Here is an 18,021-nt window from a genome sequence, read left to right on the forward strand (position 1 = left end):
CACCTACTACATCTCACATAACCCTCATATCACAGCCCTCCTGCATCTCCCATCTCCCTCATATCATCCCCCCTGCATCTCCCATCTCCCTCATATCATCCCCCCTGCATCTCCCATCTCCCTCATATCACCACCCCCACTTGCATCTCCCATCTCCCTCATATCACACCCCTGCATCTCCCATCTCCCTCATATCACCCGCCCCCCACCTGCATCTCCCATCTCCCTCATATCACACCCCTTGCTTCTCCCATCTCCCTCATATCACCCCACCTGCATCTCCCATTTCCCTCATATCACCCCCCTGCATCTCCCATCTCCCTCATAGCACCCCCTGCATCTCCCATCTCACTGTGGTCTTCCTCTAAACAGGCCACACGGTCATCACCACCACCACCACCACTAACACTTAGGAGCACCACCAGAACTCAGAGCTGTAGGCCTAAGGTCACTCAGACGTACAGTTGTCCACCTGAACTAGTGCTGTCTCTACATTTATCATCATCTCAACCACCACCAGTAGTACGAGCACCATCACAGCTGCTTTAATGTAATTTTTATTAATGGTGTGCGGGAGCAGGGGGTCTCCTGAGATGAACCGCATTGATTTCTGCCGGTATCTCCTTCATTATTGAAATCCCCTGGTCGCGTGACGTGAATGATTTAAAAATGGCAGCGATACCGGCACCCGATTCCCCATACCAGGGCCTGTAACTCGGGAAGCTGGGGGTCCTGGAGGCATAAATCAAAGCGCTTCAGCTCAGGAGACCCCCTGTTCCTGCACATTATTAATAAAAATTACATTAAAGCAGCTTCACTACCTTAGCGGATAGCCACTAAGGCAATGAAGGGGTTAGGTCACAATAGTAGGATTATTGAGGGTAGATGGGGTGAGTGAAGTGGGTACATGGCCCTTCACTCACCCCCTCTGTCCCCAATAAACATTACAATATGTACTAACCACCAATTCACAACCCACCCCGTGACCCCACATAAAATCATTTAAAAAATTTCTGCACAGGATTGATGCCAGAGGCCGGCGGGGGTCCCCGTCTGGTCCTCGCGAGTGTCCGTGGACCTCCAGGTAGTCCCCGCAGATGTCCAGGGGCCCTACAGGGGTCCCAGGGTCCCAGCGGGTGTCTGTGGGCCCTCGGGTGGTCGCCGTGGGTGTCCAGAGGTCCTCAGATGGTCCCCATGGTGTCTGGGGGCCCTCGGGTGGTCCCAGTGGGTCCCTGCTACCAATCATGTGCCCAAATTTTTTTTCCCGATACATTTAAATAAATACCCCCCCCCCTCACACACACACACACACAACACGTACAGTACTGTAATGGGCAAAATAACTATTATCCAGATATGGATAACAGCTCATTTGCCCATTATTAAAATAAAGTAAAACAACCTTTCTACCTACCCCTGCCATCATGAAGGGCGTTCTCATCAGTAAACTGCAGGTCCATGTTCTCTTATGCCAGCATCAATACATGAAAAATACAATTTAATGACCCCTAACCCCTTAATCACCTTAGTGGTTAATAACTACTATAGTAATTAAGGGGTTAACCCACCTTCCCCCTCTACCCACCCAGGAGCCTAACCACCCACCCTGGGACCACTATTCCCACCCATTGATTGGCATAGTGGTACACCATACCCATATAATATGGGCATGATAAGCCACTATAGCAGTCAATGGTCATCCTAATAAAAAAAGCACGAAGGCCAAAAATACACAATAATAAAAAGATATATACAAGCACCTAAACACCCCGATTCAATAAATAAACGCACTAGCCAACAAATTCAATAAATAAAAGCAATAGGAATCTGTGACCTCATCAGTTGTGTGTCCCTATTGGATACTGCCTTGTTATCCTAACCATCTGTCTGCAGACAGAGCAGGAATAAGAGAGACCATTGGCTGGTCAGGTCTCCTCCAGTTCCTTCCACGGCAGAGGAATTAAGATGGTTAGGATGACAAGGCAGTATCCAATAGGTACACACAGCTGATGAGGTCGCAGATTCCTATTGGTCCAAGATTTAGCAGACTTCGTTTCCCTTGGTGGGAGGTTTAAATGACGTAACTTCAGCGAGAGACTTTGGAGATGTCTTCGGCTTAGTGCTATATGCACAGTGCAACATTGGGACTTGTAGCCACGACGCATGCGCAAATCACGTCATCTGACTGCGACGTACACAGCGGGTCTGCGATCATAGCAGCAGGACACGTGACAGCGGCGTCTGAGGTCTGAAAGTGACTTGTGAAATTCCTCCCCTGTATTCTACTACGGAGGAATAACTGCAGCTGTTGCTGCCAAATGCTGGTTTTCTTCCACCTTTTCATGAGTAGGATTCCGGTTTTAACCCCCCGGAAGAGATCACCATAGCCAGTGTTATTCTTATATATATGTTTTAAGGATTTTGTGTATTATAACTATATTCATTAAATGTCACCAGTTTATTTGTAGCTATTCTGTTTTCTATGTTATTATTATTATTTTTTGTTAGTATATGTTTGTGTTTCTTATTTAGTGTTGCACTATGACATTCTCTTTCTTTTATCCCCACATGTCATGAGACATCTATCAAGATCCTTTTGAGTATGTCTGGATAGTAAGGGCTAGACTGTCATTGGGTCAGTGATCACTTAGGTGATTTAAGTTTTGTATCTAGGCGCCGATATACTGTGTTGTGTTGTACTATTGGGAGTGATCTGTATCGATCACATTTATCAGGCTGCCTAGCCCTGTATTTAAGGTTTTTTGTAATCACTTTTAATAATTCATTTTACTAAATAAGTTTAAGCATTAGCGCTTTTATACACATTTTTCTTTTTCCAGGGTTAAGTAGAAAGGTTTATTTACTATATTTATGCTGCTGGCTAATGTTTAATTTAATAATGGGTAAATTAGCTATTATCCATATCTGGATAATAGTTATTTTGCCCATTACAGTACTGTATGTGTTGGGGGGGGAGGAGTGAATTTATTTCAATGTATTGGAAAAAAATTTGAACACAGGATTGGTAGCAGGATCTGCTGGGACCACCCGAGGGTCCCCAGACACCTGCGGGAACCACCTGAGGACCCCTGGACACCCCCAGGGACACCTAATGGCCCCCAGATACCCGCATGGACCACCTAAGGACCCATAGACACCCACAGGGACACTTGAGGGCCCCCAGACACCCGCAGAGACCACCTAAGGACCCCTGGACACCCACAGGGACACCCGAGGGCCCACAGACACCCACGGGGATCAGCTGAGGACCTCCGGGGACCACCCGAGGGCCCACAGACACCCACAGGGACCACCTGAGGACCCCCGGACACCTGTGAGGACAACCCGAGGGCCCACAGACAGACGCTGGGACCACCTGAGCCAAGTACCTGCTTCACTCAACCCCTCTGACCCTAATAAAGCTGCTGTTGTTCCTTAACCCCTTCATTGCCTTAGCGGTTAGCCAATAAAGTAATGAAATTGCCTGTAAATGCATTTTTATTGCATGGGATTTTTGCCGGGGCTTCCAGTGCTGATATTAATGGGTATCAGCTCGAGAGACTCCCGGCATCAATCCGATGCAGGAAAAATGCATTTTTTTTCTGTCCCCTCTCGCCGCTTCTCGGTAGCTTCTCACCACCTTCAGGGAAGTGTCCTCAAAGTAATCTCAAACAAACAAACATGTAAGACAACAACATGAACGAGAAAAAAAAAGGAGAAAAGATCATAGTGCAACAAATAACAAATCACTGATATAAAGTAAGCTGTAATAGACAGCAATTTAATAAAATAATTAAATATTATAAAACAACAAACATATGTTAGTTGGGCAAAAACCACTATTTAAAGTGATGGCATCCAATGGGGCTAAAATTGAAACCCTACTTACAGCAAAGCCAATAAATATAAACCTGTAGCTCAAAACCACTGAACGCTCCGGTGCCTGGAGGGAAGATGATACCGCTCGATCGCCTGTAAATCCTGCACAGTTAGGAAGCCCAGACGCTGAGGCTCCACGCCGCCAGCCACCACACCTGTCTTCAACGCTGATGAGCTCTGGGATAGGAAGCCGCCCAGGCTCAGTGCCGCCGAAGGACTCCCAGGGATAGTCACGCAGACCAGAAGGTCTCGCGATATACGCTGACGTCACCACTGGTAGCCAGGACTTAAGTCTCTTGTTATGAGTAATCCTATGAATGTTTTCTTTGTGTACTGTTCCTTTAAGAACGGGTGTTTTATGTTTATATATATTTATTTTTTATTTTTATTTTTATTCTCATTTGTTTGTATATATATTTCTTATTTCCATTTATTGTAAGGTTTGTGTATGTTATCATCACTGATATTAGTCTGCTTATTGTGAGTGTATTTTAATATTGTGTTTTAAGCTAATTAGCTAATTTGTGTTTCAGTATAAATGTACTGCCACTTGTCTATTTCCCATCATGCCCCTGACGAAGTGACTGACGTCACGAAACGCGTAGGGTGGACTTTTTTCTCTGGCAGAGACACTTTGGCTTCCCCCCTGATAGCCCGTTCCTCCTTTGCCCGTGGCTTTGGCTGTCTGAGCCCCTAGCAGTTGCGTGTGCCCTTCCCACATCCTGGCTACCAGTGGTGACGTCAGCGTATATCGCGAGACCTTCTGGTCTGCGTGACTATCCCTGGGAGTCCTTCGGCGGCACTGAGCCTGGGCGGCTTCCTATCCCAGAGCTCATCAGCGTTGAAGACAGGTGTGGTGGCTGGCGGCGTGGAGCCTCAGCGTCTGGGCTTCCTAACTGTGCAGGATTTACAGGCGATCGAGCGGTATCATCTTCCCTCCAGGCACCGGAGCGTTCAGTGGTTTTGAGCTACAGGTTTATATTTATTGGCTTTGCTGTAAGTAGGGTTTCAATTTTAGCCCCATTGGATGCCATCACTTTAAATAGTGGTTTTTGCCCAACTAACATATGTTTGTTGTTTTATAATATTTAATTCTTTTATTAAATTGCTGTCTATTACAGCTTACTTTATATCAGTGATTTGTTATTTGTTGCACTATGATCTTTTCTCCTTTTTTTTTCTCGTTCATGTTGTTGTCTTACATGTTTGTTTGTTTGAGATTACTTTGAGGACACTTCCCTGGAATTCATCCCAGCCGTCTAGATTGGACTATATTTGGTCAGAACTTTATTTCTTTAAGGCGCCGGTTTATCTGCTTTCACTGTGTTTTTTGGTTTGTGTCACCTATTTTTTTCCAGACTGCCTTCACCTTAATATTAGGGGTTTAATAATTATTAGTTGTCTAGTTGTCACTAATTTTTTATGTGTTATGCATTAGCGCTGTTCCCACTGCCCTTCCCTTTTCTCACCACCTTCATGACAACTTTTCCTGGTGGAAAAGGAATTTGAGAGGAAATCTTTATTCTAGAGCCGCGATTAGCCTCGATAATCTCATCAGGGCTACAAGAATTGCATGAGTTTGAAAACCTGACGATAAGTGGCTTCTCGCCGCTCGTTTGGCAATTTTTTTTCTCTGAAAAAACAAATGCCGAAAGGGCTTTTAACGGCGACTTATCGGGGTTTACTGAATAGCAGCAGGCTTTTTTCTTTTTTCTCAATAAGTGGCTTATCGGCGCTTAGTGCATAGGCCCCATAGTCGGACGTAAAAGCACTGATTTTATCACAGCCTTGTGAATAGGCCCCACAGAGTATATCATATCCCAAGAAGAAAAATGCACTAAACATAAATCGCTTGAATTGGAGAAACATGGGAACGCCCAACAATAATTTTCCCACCTGTGATCACCATTCAGAACATGAACAGAAAATAAATTACAGTAACTATTCAGAAATGTGTGGGCAAACTCTCCTGCCATAACTAATAAGCTAAAACATACAAATTTATACAATAAATAGAACATTTGCATCAACCGAAGGTAATATAGCACACAGGGAAATATGTTGTTGTTTCTATTAATTCTAAACATTGCAATTGCAGAAAACCAATGAAAAGAGATGGGAGACAAAACAGTGACATAGAAAGCAAATAACCTTCTCATTAAATGGCCACAGGTATGTATTTAAGTATATATATATGTGTGCGTGTGTGTGTGTATATGTATATGTATGTATACATATATATATATATACATACATATACATATATATATATATAGATATATATATATATATATAGACACAGTGGTTGACAAATCACCAAAAAATCTACTCGCCACACAAAAAAATCTACTCGCCACCTAGTACCAAACGTGTGCTGCTTGGGCCAATATTTACTCGCCCGGGGGTTAAATCCACTCGCCCGGGGGTTAAATCCACTCGCCCGGGGCGAGCAAATGTATAGGTTTGTCGAACACTGTATATATATATATATATACACACACACACACACACACACACACACTGTATATATAAGTTGCAAATAATTATTCACAATTGTATTTGATGTAAAGGTACACTAGTACTTTGTTACTTAGTATTATAGGGTAAAGCAGTAAAATTCAGGGCATTATTGAAAACCCTGCACTCTGATTGGTTAAAATTCCGGGCATTATCCACAGTAATGCCCTGAATTTCAGCAGCTTGCAAAATGCAGCTTTCAATCTGTTTATTTCCAGCCAATCAGCTTTCAGAACAGCTGAGACAGAGCAGGGGATTGGTTTGAATTAAGTAAAAGCTCTGAGACATGGCAGGGGATTGGTCAAAAAGTATCAGCCACGGTTTGACTCCTCCCCCTCCCGAGCTGACTGAGATTTTCTGAGCAGATTCAGTTGAATTGGGGGTGGGGGGGAGGGGAGGGAGACTGCAAAGAAGTACGTGTGTTGTGTATAGAGGTGCAGTGTTGTGTGTGTGTGTGGGGGGGGGGGGAGGTCGTAGAGGTGCTGTGTTGTGTGTAGAGCTGGGGGGGGAGGGTGCAAAGTTTAGTAAGTGGCTGCATTTTGATTGTGGCTGCATTTTGATTGTGGCTGCAGAGTGTGTGTGTGTGTGTTGTGCTTTTGTATGTGTAGCCCCGAGGTAAAATTTGGCTCCCTGACCTCCCTCCGCGCTTACCGGGTGGTCGCGGGTGCCGCCGGAGGCAGCGGTGGACCCGCCGGGAGAACGCGAGGGTGGGGGCCAGTGCAGGGAGTAGCGCGTTGTCCTGCGGTGGAAGCTGGTTGCCGGGGACGCGATCGGGCCGTCGCTAGGGCCGCGATCGCGTTGCCACCGGCTCGGCGGCTTAAGGAGAGGGCGCCGCCATTGCGCGTTAGCTCGCGCATGCGCAGTAGGCACAAAGTGCAGGGAAGGCCCCAGAGAGATCGCGCGAGGGCAGGACAGGGAAGAGTGAGGTTGAGGCGGCCATTAGGGGTTCGCGCATGCGCAGGGCAAGTGCACACGCGGCCCCAGTGTTTAGGCAGCCCCCTGGGAACTACAATTCCCAGGAGGCTTAGGGAGACAGAGGTCAGGTGCTCCCCTGCGGCCAATAGGGCTGGAGGAAGCTCAGCCCGGGAATATAGATATTCTTTATTTGCAGAGTGAGTCAGGAAGAGGAGAAGGAAGGAGTAGGAAGGGTATAGGGAGCGCGTGGCTCCTGCATCAGGTAAGGGTTCTCCTTAGGTCCCCAGGCAGGCCCCAATTCCCGGTAAGGGCAGGGGGTAACTGAAGAGGGACGGCCCTAGATAAGGAGGTTACCCTTAGGTGCGGAAGGTGCAGTTTGGCAGTGCCACAGCGGATAGGGCTGTGCGCACTGGCAAATAGGCACAGCGTGCAAGCAGTGGATTTGCTGCGGGTTTGTAAGGAATCCGCTCCGCGGTTTACTGGTTGCCTTACCTTGCAGACAGGTGCAGTCCTGGAGCACCTCTCCTGATGTTTGCTGCAGCCTGGATTCACTCACCAAAGCAATACACACTCCCTCTGGTATCTATTGCAGCTGTGCAGCCTATCACTGAAACCTAGACTTGCATTCACTCATTGGAGCAGTACCTTCACACCCCTCTCCGGGGATTGGCCCGCTGGCCTTTAAGTACTATCTTCCCATAATGCTCCCTGCCGAGCATAGTCCTTCCTGGATGTCACTATCTGTTCTGCCACAAGCCCTCGCTTGTTCCTGTCTCTCATGCTGAAGCGGAGTATTCTCCTTGTTATCTCCAGCTCCAGGTTTCCTAAGGCCGGCTGCTATATTCACGCAGCGGTCTGCTCCAGTCTCCTGTGTTGTAGCTGAGTACTCTTCTTGTTCACTTCAGCTCCTTGTTCCTGTGACCGGCTGCTATATTCACGCAGCGGTCCACTCCTGTTCTCCTGTGCTGAAGCAGAGGTTTTGTCCCTGCGTCCTTCAGCCTCCTGGATTCCTGCACTGAAGCGGAGGTTTCGTCCCTGCGTCCTTCAGTCTCCTGGATTCCTGCACTGAAGCGGAGGTTTCCCTGTGTATCTTCAGCTTCCTGGTTCCTGGGGCCTACTCTTTCCCTAATCTAGAGAGGCCGTGTCCTGGTTCCTGCGCTGAGACAGAGGATTCCCTAGCCCGCTCAGGACTCTTGCGCTGTAGCACTGGTGCACCCGTGCAGCAAAGCGGTGTGCTACTCTGGTCTGCCTACCATCTCCTGTGACCAGTACCATGGGCCATGGTCGTCGCTCGCGCAGAGGCCAACCACGCGCTCCTAAGCTGAAGCGGGGCTCTCCTGACTACCTGTTGCCGAACTCTTGCCTGAACAATGTTTATCCTGATGTCTCCTGTCCTGACCCTGGCTTCTACAACGACGACGCTGTCTTCTCCAATCCTGATCCTGCGACATATGACTGCGAACTGCGCAATCCGGATCAGCCTGCGCGGTCTCAGGTCGGTGCTTTTACAACCCCACCTCAGCCTCGCGGTCCGGTCCCGGTTTGTGGCGAGCACAATCGTGACAGTATGCTCGGCCGCACAAACTCGGACCGCCCTGTGGTGAGGGTTGGTAAGTTTCTGTCTGAAAGCCTGTCCCAGCCTGTAAACCAGTCCCAGTGTGAATACCAGTTTCTATGTGAGATAATACCCCTGATTGAAGATCTGATTGTGTTTGTAGGTTTAACCCCTTTGCAAAACAAATGCCGTAATGATCTCATGATGAAGGTTTACCGCCTCCGGGACTTAAAACAATCGCTGGCCGCTTGTATTTGCTTTCCTGGTTACCCTTTAACTTGGGAGAATGTGTACCCTTTAGAATTGGACGACGCCCAAAAGGAACTCTCTTCCCTGGCCTTGTCTTTAGACATTTATATAGCAAAAGAGGACCCTCTCCTCATGTTGGCTGATGCCCAAAAAACACTCCATATCCTTTCCATGACATTGGACATTTGCATAAAGGAACAGGATCCTCCCCTCGCCAGCTTCGCTGCCGCTTGGCTGTATCCCTGGTCTACCACGGATCCTTGCCCTGAGTGTATGGCCGGGTTCCCTGACACCAATGATATGTTTTCGTTAACCCCTGCCGATCAGTCCTGTGAGGTCCCCCTGGAGAATACATATGTTGCTCTACCCAGCACTAATGTTCTTGTATCAGAGAATAAGTTCATTAGTTCTCCTATTTCTAGCTCAGAAGTCCTTTCTCTAGGTCTTGAGGGTTTTCCAGCTTTAACCCCTGCCGAGCAGTCCTGTGAGGTTCCCCTGGAGAATACATATGTTTCACTAGCCAACACTAAGGTTCTACTATCAGAGAATAAGTCCCTTTGTTCCCCTATTTCTAACTCCGAATCTGTCACTCCAGCTCTTCAGGGTTTTCCAGCTTTAAACTCTGCTAGGCAGTCCTGTGCGCTTTCCCCGTCAGAGAAAGAATCCCTAAGTTCTGTTCCCAGGGTTATTTCTGTATTAACCTCTGTGGGGCAGCTCTCTGAGTTTCCTTTGGTAAATCCCTGTTCTCTGTCAGCCATGGTCACGCCCCTAGCTTCAGAGAAGAGATTCCTGGTCTGTCCTAATACAGAGAGAAGATTATCTATGTTTTACTCTCAGGCATTGTCTGCATTAACCCCTGTAAATTCTTGCTGCCTCCAAGTTAATGCCTTCGTTTTAGCCTCAGAGAATGAGTCCACAAGTCAGACAGCAGAGGTTGCATTGAGGGATTCCCATAACCGTACGGAGTCCCTAGATATTCTTTGCTATAAATCCCCTGCTTCAGCTCAAGTTTCCGCAGTTTCGTCTCCGGAGACTTCGGCTAAAGTTCTGGTTCCTGATAAATGTATTCAGGAGTCAGGTTTTTCCCTAAGCTTGCTCGCAGAGTTCCTTCTCCCGGGTGTTTCGCTGAACCAGCCTGTCGCCCACATAGCGGTGATCCCTGCTTCAGCGCATAGTTCCCACATTATGGAGTCTGCAGTAATTTCTGGTTTCCCAGACATTCCTTACCAAATACCTACTTCAGAGACCAGTACAGTTATGATTAACCCCCGTGTACTGTCTGAGTTCTCCTCCTCTTTAAGCTTAGGGTTAAAAGCATACAGTAGTCTGTATGTCCCTCCTGGGGTTCATATTATGTTCCCAGGAATGTTTGCTGACGCACGGTTTTCTCCCAAAAGTGACGCTTTTTCATATAGATTAGTAAAAAGCTTGCACACTGTTTCCCTTTTCGCTGAATTGTGTCTTACTAGTTTTGAGACTCTGAGAGGTAATGATTCTCCTTCTGATTCTGAAGCTCTTCTTACAAGGAGTATCCTGATTGGGGGTCCCCCTGATTTCTCTGTCCAGGCTAATTCTCCAGGGATCAGCATATCTGTGGTCACTTACTTAGTACTGTCTGAGGTCACCATGCATATATTACAAGTCCTGGGGTTTAAATCTGAGCTATTTAGCTGTCCTGCCTTTGCTGAAACCCAGTCCCTCAGTACTGTGTCTAAATATGCCCCAGCAAACATGGGGTTACTCTGGGAAGAAATTAAAACTCCTGTCTTAAAGGGTATTTTTTCTCACATGTCCAGCAAATCTAGAACCTCAGTAATTGTTTCTAAGTCACTTATCAATACATCTGATTTTTTCTCTAATCAAACCCAGACACCCTCACTATCGGTTAGGAGTCCTGTGATCAGAGATTTTGCACTAGAAAACACACCAATTCATGTTTTTGTCAGGTTAGGTACCCCTGTGGTTAGGGCCATTGCAGTTTTGGAAAAGACTCCTTGTACTCCTAAGGTGCCTGTCATTAAGAGTTTTCATAGTTCATACTTGCTGCTTGTTGATTCTCAGGGCCCTGTCACTGAGGTACAGACTTCAGCTTCTGATGTTAGCTTCCCTCCCACCACTACCCTGGCTCTGCCTTTTTCTCAAGCTACTGATTTGAAGATCCCAAGGACTATTCCTGATTCACTGACAATATTATCTCCCAATGAAGATTTCCCAGTACTGGAGAGCTCTACAGTTTGCTTCTCTGCTCCTGCTAAACCATGGTTTTGTCCCTCGGAATTTTCGGTTGCCCCTGTTATTTCCTCTCAGTTGGAAATACTCTGTACGTATCCCAAGATTTCGGTCCCTATGCCTGGTTTACTGCTTGCCTTGTCACCTTCCATACCAATACCGGGAGATGCTTCCAACCAGCCTATACCCTTACTAACCATTACCTGGGAGCCTTCTAGAGGAAAAATTCCTCGCAAATTCCAACATGCAGTGGTCAGCCAAGACTTTTTCTGTTACAAAGTTCCTCCTGGTGTATTCGATCAACTATCAGGGCCGCTGATCCTAGATTCAGGTTCCTTTATTAAAGACTGGGCTTTCAGTGGGGGTTCTTCTACCATTTCTGCTCTGGAACTCTCTGGTTCTTCACAGCCCTGGATTTCCAAGTCATTTTGCGGGGCGAGCCATGTACCAAGGATGTTTCTTCTACCACTCTCATTTCCTAGAACTGTACTCACCAAGGAACTGCTCGTTTACGGATCCCCTTTCCACCTAAAGAACTTTAGGAACAACTCGATGTCTCCGAGACCCATGGATGGTCCTGTCTGGCCGCAGTTTTCACCGTGGGGTGGGGGTACACTAAGGAGTAACCACGAGTCTCTGGACCACGACTCTACCCCCAATCCTAGACGGTGCAGCAACAATTCCCGGTCCCCCTACACTATGTGTGCTCATGTTCGCCCGGAGGTCTCGCGTGAAGGGGGGGGTACTGTAAGGAATCCGCTCCGCGGTTTACTGGTTGCCTTACCTTGCAGAGTGTGCAGTCCTGGAGCACCTCTCCTGATGTTTGCTGCAGTCTGGATTCACTCACCAAAGCAATACACACTCCCTCTGGTATCTATTGCAGCTGTGCAGCCTATCACTGCAACCTAGACTTGCATTCACTCATTGGAGCAGTACCTTCACACCCCTCTCCGGGGATTGGCCCGCTGGCCTTTAAGTACTGTCTTCCCATAATGCTCCCTGCCGAGCATAGTCCTTCCTGGATGTCACTATCTGTTCTGCCACAAGCCCTCGCTTGTTCCTGTCTCTCATGCTGAAGCGGAGTATTCTCCTTGTTGTCTGCAGCTCCAGGTTTCCTAAGGCCGGCTGCTATATTCACGCAGCGGTCTGCTCCAGTCTCCTGTGTTGTAGCTGAGTACTCTTCTTGTTCACTTCAGCTCCTTGTTCCTGTGACCGGCTGCTATATTCACGCAGCGGTCCACTCCTGTTCTCCTGTGCTGAAGCAGAGGTTTCGTCCCTGCGTCCTTCAGCCTCCTGGATTCCTGCACTGAAGCGGAGGTTTCGTCCCTGCGTCCTTCAGTCTCCTGGATTCCTGCACTGAAGTGGAGGTTTCCCTGTGTATCTTCAGCTTCCTGGTTCCTGGGGCCTACTCTTTCCCTAATCTAGAGAGGCCGTGTCCTGGTTCCTGCGCTGAGACAGAGGATTCCCTAGCCCGCTCAGGACTCTTGCGCTGTAGCACTGGTGCACCCGTGCAGCAAAGCGGTGTGCTACTCTGGTCTGCCTACCATCTCCTGTGACCAGTACCATGGGCCATGGTCGTCGCTCGCGCAGAGGCCAACCACGCGCTCCTAAGCTGAAGCGGGGCTCTCCTGACTACCTGTTGCCGAACTCTTGCCTGAACAATGTTTATCCTGATGTCTCCTGTCCTGACCCTGGCTTCTACAACGACGACGCTGTCTTCTCCAATCCTGATCCTGCGACATATGACTGCGAACTGCGCAATCCGGATCAGCCTGCGCGGTCTCAGGTCGGTGCTTTTACAACCCCACCTCAGCCTCGCGGTCCGGTCCCGGTTTGTGGCGAGCACAATCGTGACAGGGTTCCAGTGAATGGTGTGTATCGTTCTGTGTGTGTTGCTGCATGTGCTGGGCGCAGTGTGTGCAGCGTGTGTGGATGTCTGCAGGCTGACAGTGTGAGCTGTGTGTCTGCTGCAGGCTGTTAGCTAGTTAATAGCTAGTTGTTAGTGAGACAGATAGGACTGGGTAGCTAGGGGAGGGGGGGCAGGTTATTGTTCCACAGGCCCTAGGAGTTTTCCCCAAGCCATCCCAGGTTGCGGTTCATCAGGGACAGGCCCTAGGTTAGGGTTCCTGTCCTGATAGGGTTAGTTAGGGATAGCGGCGGTTGCTGTTCCCATACGGTTGGTGTTGCCGTGATTCTGTTGCTGTTCCCGGGAAGCGGTGGGACCCTCGTTGGGGTCCACGGAGAGAAGTACCTGGATAGGATCAGACGGACGTCTGACCCTTTTAGAAGTGTGTTGCAGTCCCGAGCATCGGAGTGCTCGGAAGGTACTTCAGTATTATAAGTGCACCAACTGGGCCCTAGCTTAATTTAGTGACTGCGCAGTCACCCACGACCTCCGTAGGAGTACGGGACATTGGGTGTGGGGGATCACAGGACACTGGGTGGGAACACCAGACATTGGGCTGAGGTGATGCGGGTAGAGCATCAGGTTATGTTATGTTATGTTATGTGATGTGTGACATGTCGTGTTAGTAAAGTGATAGTATTTTATCTATGAGTGTTATTGTATTTCTTACCCAGGGCTATCTTTCATAACGGGGATCCTGGGTAAGTGGAGGCGCTGCACCAGGTAAATGGTAAGGGTTTCCCCAGGCTCCCAGCTAGCGGAGGCTCAGATCTCCTGGAGCCACAGGTGTTATGCAGTTACCAGTAGTCCCTTAGAGCAGGTGTGTTGCGGGGAAAGGAACCGGTTAGACCACGAGGGGCCAATGTGAGATTGGGTGGGTCGGCCGGTTCACAAAAAGGGCTACATATGTGTAGCAACAGTTTGTGTGAGTGTAGAGCTGATGTGTGTGTGTGTTTGTATAGTGCTCCAGTGTTTGAGTGTGTGTGTGTGTGTCAGTTTCAGTGTTTATGGGTGTAGCATGTAGAGGTGCTGTGTAGTGAGTGTAGAGGAGGTGCTGTGTTGTGTGTCTAGAGCTCCAGTGTGTGTGTGTGTGTAGAGGCACTGTGTTGTGTGTGGTGTGCTGTTTTGTGTGTGTGTGTGAGCTGCTGTGTGTGTGTGTGTGTGTAGCAGCAGTTTGTGTGTGAGCTGCTGTGTGTATGTGTGTACACAGAGGGGGCGGCAGTGTGTGGATATAGATATCTACAGTGTAAGCGTATATAGTGGTGGTTTCATGTATTTACCATTTTATTTGAATAAAAAAATCTATTTAACTATACAAAAGTGTCTATTATTTATGAAATAAGCCTACATTTAGCCTATAATAGTAGTAATCCCCTCAGAACAGGGCATTATTGGCCAGTAATGCCCTGTTCTGAGGGGATTATCACTTAATTATAGGCTAAAGCAGTAAAATTCAGGGCATTATTGAAAACCCTGCTCTCTGATTGGTTAAAAGTCTGGGCTTTATCCATAGCAATGCCCTGAATTTCAGCAGCTTGCAAAATGCAGTTTTCAATCTGTTTATTTCCAGCCAATCAGCTTTCAGAACAGCTGAGACAGGGCAGGGGATTGGTAAGTAAAAGCTCTGAGACATGGCAGGGGATTGGTCAAAAAGTATCAGCCACTGTTTGACTCCTCCCCCTCCCGATTTTCTGAGAAGATTCAGTTGAATTGGGGGTGGGGGGAGAGACTGAAAAGAAGTAAGTGTGTTGTGTATAGAGGTGCAGTGTTGTGTGTTTGTGTGTGTGTGTGGGGGGGGGGGTAGAGGTGCTGTGTTGTGTGTAGAGCTGGGGGGGAGAGTGCAAAGTTTAGTAAGTGGCTGCATTTTTTATTGTGGCTGCAGTGTGTGTGTGTTGTGCTGTTGTATGTGTAGCAGCAGTTTGTGTGAGTGTAGAGCTGAAGTGTGTGTGTGTGTGTGTGTGTGTGTGTGTGTGTGTGTGTGTGTGTATAGATCTACTGTGTGTGTGTGTGTGTGTGTGTGTGTGTGTGTGTGTGTGTGTGTGTGTGTGTGTGTGTATATAGAGCTCCAGTGTGTGTGTGTGTGTGTGTGTGTGTGTGTGTGTGTATGTGTGTATAGAGCTCCAGTGTGTGTGTGTGTGTGTGTGTGTGTGTATGTGTGTATAGAGCTCCAGTGTGTGTGTGTGTGTGTGTGTGTGCGCGTGTGTGTGTCAGTAGCAGTGTTTATGGGTGTAGCATGTGTGTGTAGCAGCAGAGTTTGTGTGTGTGTAGAGCTGCTGCGTGTGTAGAGCTGCTGCTGTGTGTGTAGAGGTGCTGTGTAGTGAGTGCAGAGGAGGTGCTGTGTTGTGTGTCTAGAGCTCCAGTGTGTGTGTGTGTGTGTGTAGAGGCACTGTGTTTCGTGTGTTGTGCTGTTTTGTGTGTGTGTGTGTGTGTATCAGCAGTGTGTGTGTGTGTGTGTGTGTGTGTGTGTGTGTGTGTGTGTGTGTGTGTGTGTGTGTGTGTGTGTGTGTGTGTGTACTGTATGTGTGTGTGTGTACTGAGGGGCGGCAGTGTGTGGATATAGATAGCTGCAGTGTAAGCGTATATAGAGGTGGTTTCATGTATTTACCATTTTATTTTAATAAAAAAATCTATTTAACTATACAAAAGTGTCTATTATTTATGAAATAAGCCTACATTTAGCCTATAATAGTAATAATCCCCTCAGAACAGGGCATTATTGGCCAGTAATGCCCTGTTCTTCAGGGATTATTACTTAATTATAGGCTAAAGCAGTAAAATTCCAGGCATTATTGAAATCTCTGCTCTCTGATTGGTCAAAATTCTGGGCATTATTCATTCAGTAATGCCCGGAATTTTGGGCAGCTTCAATGTGTTTATTTCCAGCCAATCAGCTTTTCCTTTTGTCAGAACAGCTCTGAGACAGGACAGGGGATTGGTCAGCAGGCAGAAACAGCTCTCAGACAGGGCAGGGGATTGGCCAGGAAGCAGCAGCAGGCAGTGATTCCTCCCCCTCCCTCTGAGAATAGAGCTCCACTTTGAGTTGAGGAGGGAGAGTGTGTTTGTGTAGCTGCAAAGTAAGTGGCTGTCTGCAGTTTATTGGTAGCTGCAGTTTGTGTGTGTGTGTGTGTGTGTGTGTGTGTGTGTGTGTATGTGTGTGTGTGTGTGTGTGTGTAGCTATGAAGCTGCAGTTTGTGTGTGTGTATGTGTGTGTAGCTGCAGTTTGTGTGTGTGTATGTGTGTGTGTAACTGCAGTGTGTGTGTTTGTGTTGATGCAGTGTGTGTGTGTGTGTGTGTGTGTGTGTGTGTGTGTGTGTGTGTGTGTGTGTAGCTGCAGTGTGTGTGTGTGTGTAGCTGCAGTGTGTGTGTGCGCGTGTGTGTAGCTGCAGTGTGTGTGTGCGCGTGTGTGTAGCTGCAGTGTGTGTGTGAAGCAGTAGTGTGTGAGTAGCTGCAGTGTGTAGCTGTAGTGTGTGTGTGTGTGTGTGTGTGTAGATGCAGTGTGTGTAGCTGCAGTGTGTGTGTGTGTGTGTGTGTGTGTGTGTGTGTGTGTGTGTGTGTGTGTGTGTGTGTGTGTGTGTGTGGCTATGTAGCTGCAGTTTGTGTGTGTGTATGTGTGTGTAGCTGCAGTTTGTGTGTGTGTATGTGTGTGTGTAACTGCAGTGTGTGTGTGTTTGTGTTGATGCAGTGTGTGTGTGTGTGTGTGTATATGTGTAGCTGCAGTGTGTGTGTGTGTGTGTGTGTGTGTGTGTGTGTGTGTGTGTGTGTGTGTGTGTGTGTGTGTGTGTGTGTGTGTGTGTGTGTGTGTGTGTAGCTGCAGTGTGTGTGTGTGCACGTGTGTGTAGCTGCAGTGTGTGTGCGCGTGTGTGTAGCTGCAGTGTGTGTGTGAAGCAGTAGTGTGTGAGTAGCTGCAGTGTGTAGCTGTAGTGTGTGTGTGTGTGTGTGTGTGTGTGTGTGTGTGTGTGTGTGTGTGTGTGTGTGTGTGTGTGTGTGTGTGTGTGTGTGTGTGTGTGTGTAGATGCAGTTTGTGTAGCTGCAGTGTGTGTGTGTGTGTGTGTGTGTGTGTGTGTGTGTGTGTGTGTGTGTGTGTGTGTGTGTGTGTGTGTGTGGCTGCAGTGTGTGTGTGTGGCTGCAGTGTGTGTGTGTGTGTAGCAGCAGTGTGTTTGTGTGTACACACAGAGGGGGTGGCAGTGTGTGGATATAGATAGCTGCAGTGTAAGTGTATATAGAGGTGCTTTAATGTATTTACCATTCTATTTTAATTTAAAAAATCTATTTAACTATACAAAAGTGTCTATTATTTATTAAATAAGGCTACATTTAGCCTATAATAGTAATAATCCCCTCAGAACAGGGCATTATTGGCCAGTAATCCCCTGTTCTTCGGGGATTATTACTTAATATAAATCTTAGGGGCTTTTTGCATATCCACTGACACCCAATTGTCTGCATCGGCAGATCTAGTATAAGACCATAACCCATATCAGGTAAAAGAATGTGTTATGATGCATAATGGTAATAGCAAGTTGTTCATATATTAGTTTTTTCAATTAAAAAAAAAAAAGATTTTAAAATCTACCTGGAAATCTTCCAGCCGTTTCACAAATTCTTTCTTTCTTGCATAATAGTTGTTGTATTTCTGGTAACAGGTTCACCTGCCAAAAACGTAAATGTTACTTACAGCAAATTCATTCTACACATGATAAATGAAAACAATATACAATATGGCTCACCCATTAGGAAATGTTTTGTGGTGCAACTAAAACAGATCCAATAC

At 47.4% G+C, this 18,021-nt stretch overlaps 1 protein-coding gene across 3 annotated transcripts in view; it reads right to left on the minus strand.

The window, feature by feature from the left end:
- Positions 1–18,021, minus strand: part of CPED1 (cadherin like and PC-esterase domain containing 1) — a 406,802-nt gene that overhangs the window by 282,794 nt on the left and 105,987 nt on the right. For all 3 annotated transcript variants that reach the window (XR_012801651.1, XM_075599939.1, XM_075599938.1), the window contains exon 4: positions 17,824–17,899. Coding sequence is in view for 2 of the 3 variants with exons in the window: in XM_075599939.1 (XP_075456054.1) it covers positions 17,824–17,899 (76 nt within the window). In the remaining variant the exon portion in view is untranslated. The remainder of the gene's footprint in view (positions 1–17,823; positions 17,900–18,021) is intronic.

The sequence above is a fragment of the Ascaphus truei genome, chromosome 5, assembly GCF_040206685.1.
Source record: "Ascaphus truei isolate aAscTru1 chromosome 5, aAscTru1.hap1, whole genome shotgun sequence".
Taxonomy (NCBI): Eukaryota; Metazoa; Chordata; class Amphibia; order Anura; family Ascaphidae; genus Ascaphus; species Ascaphus truei.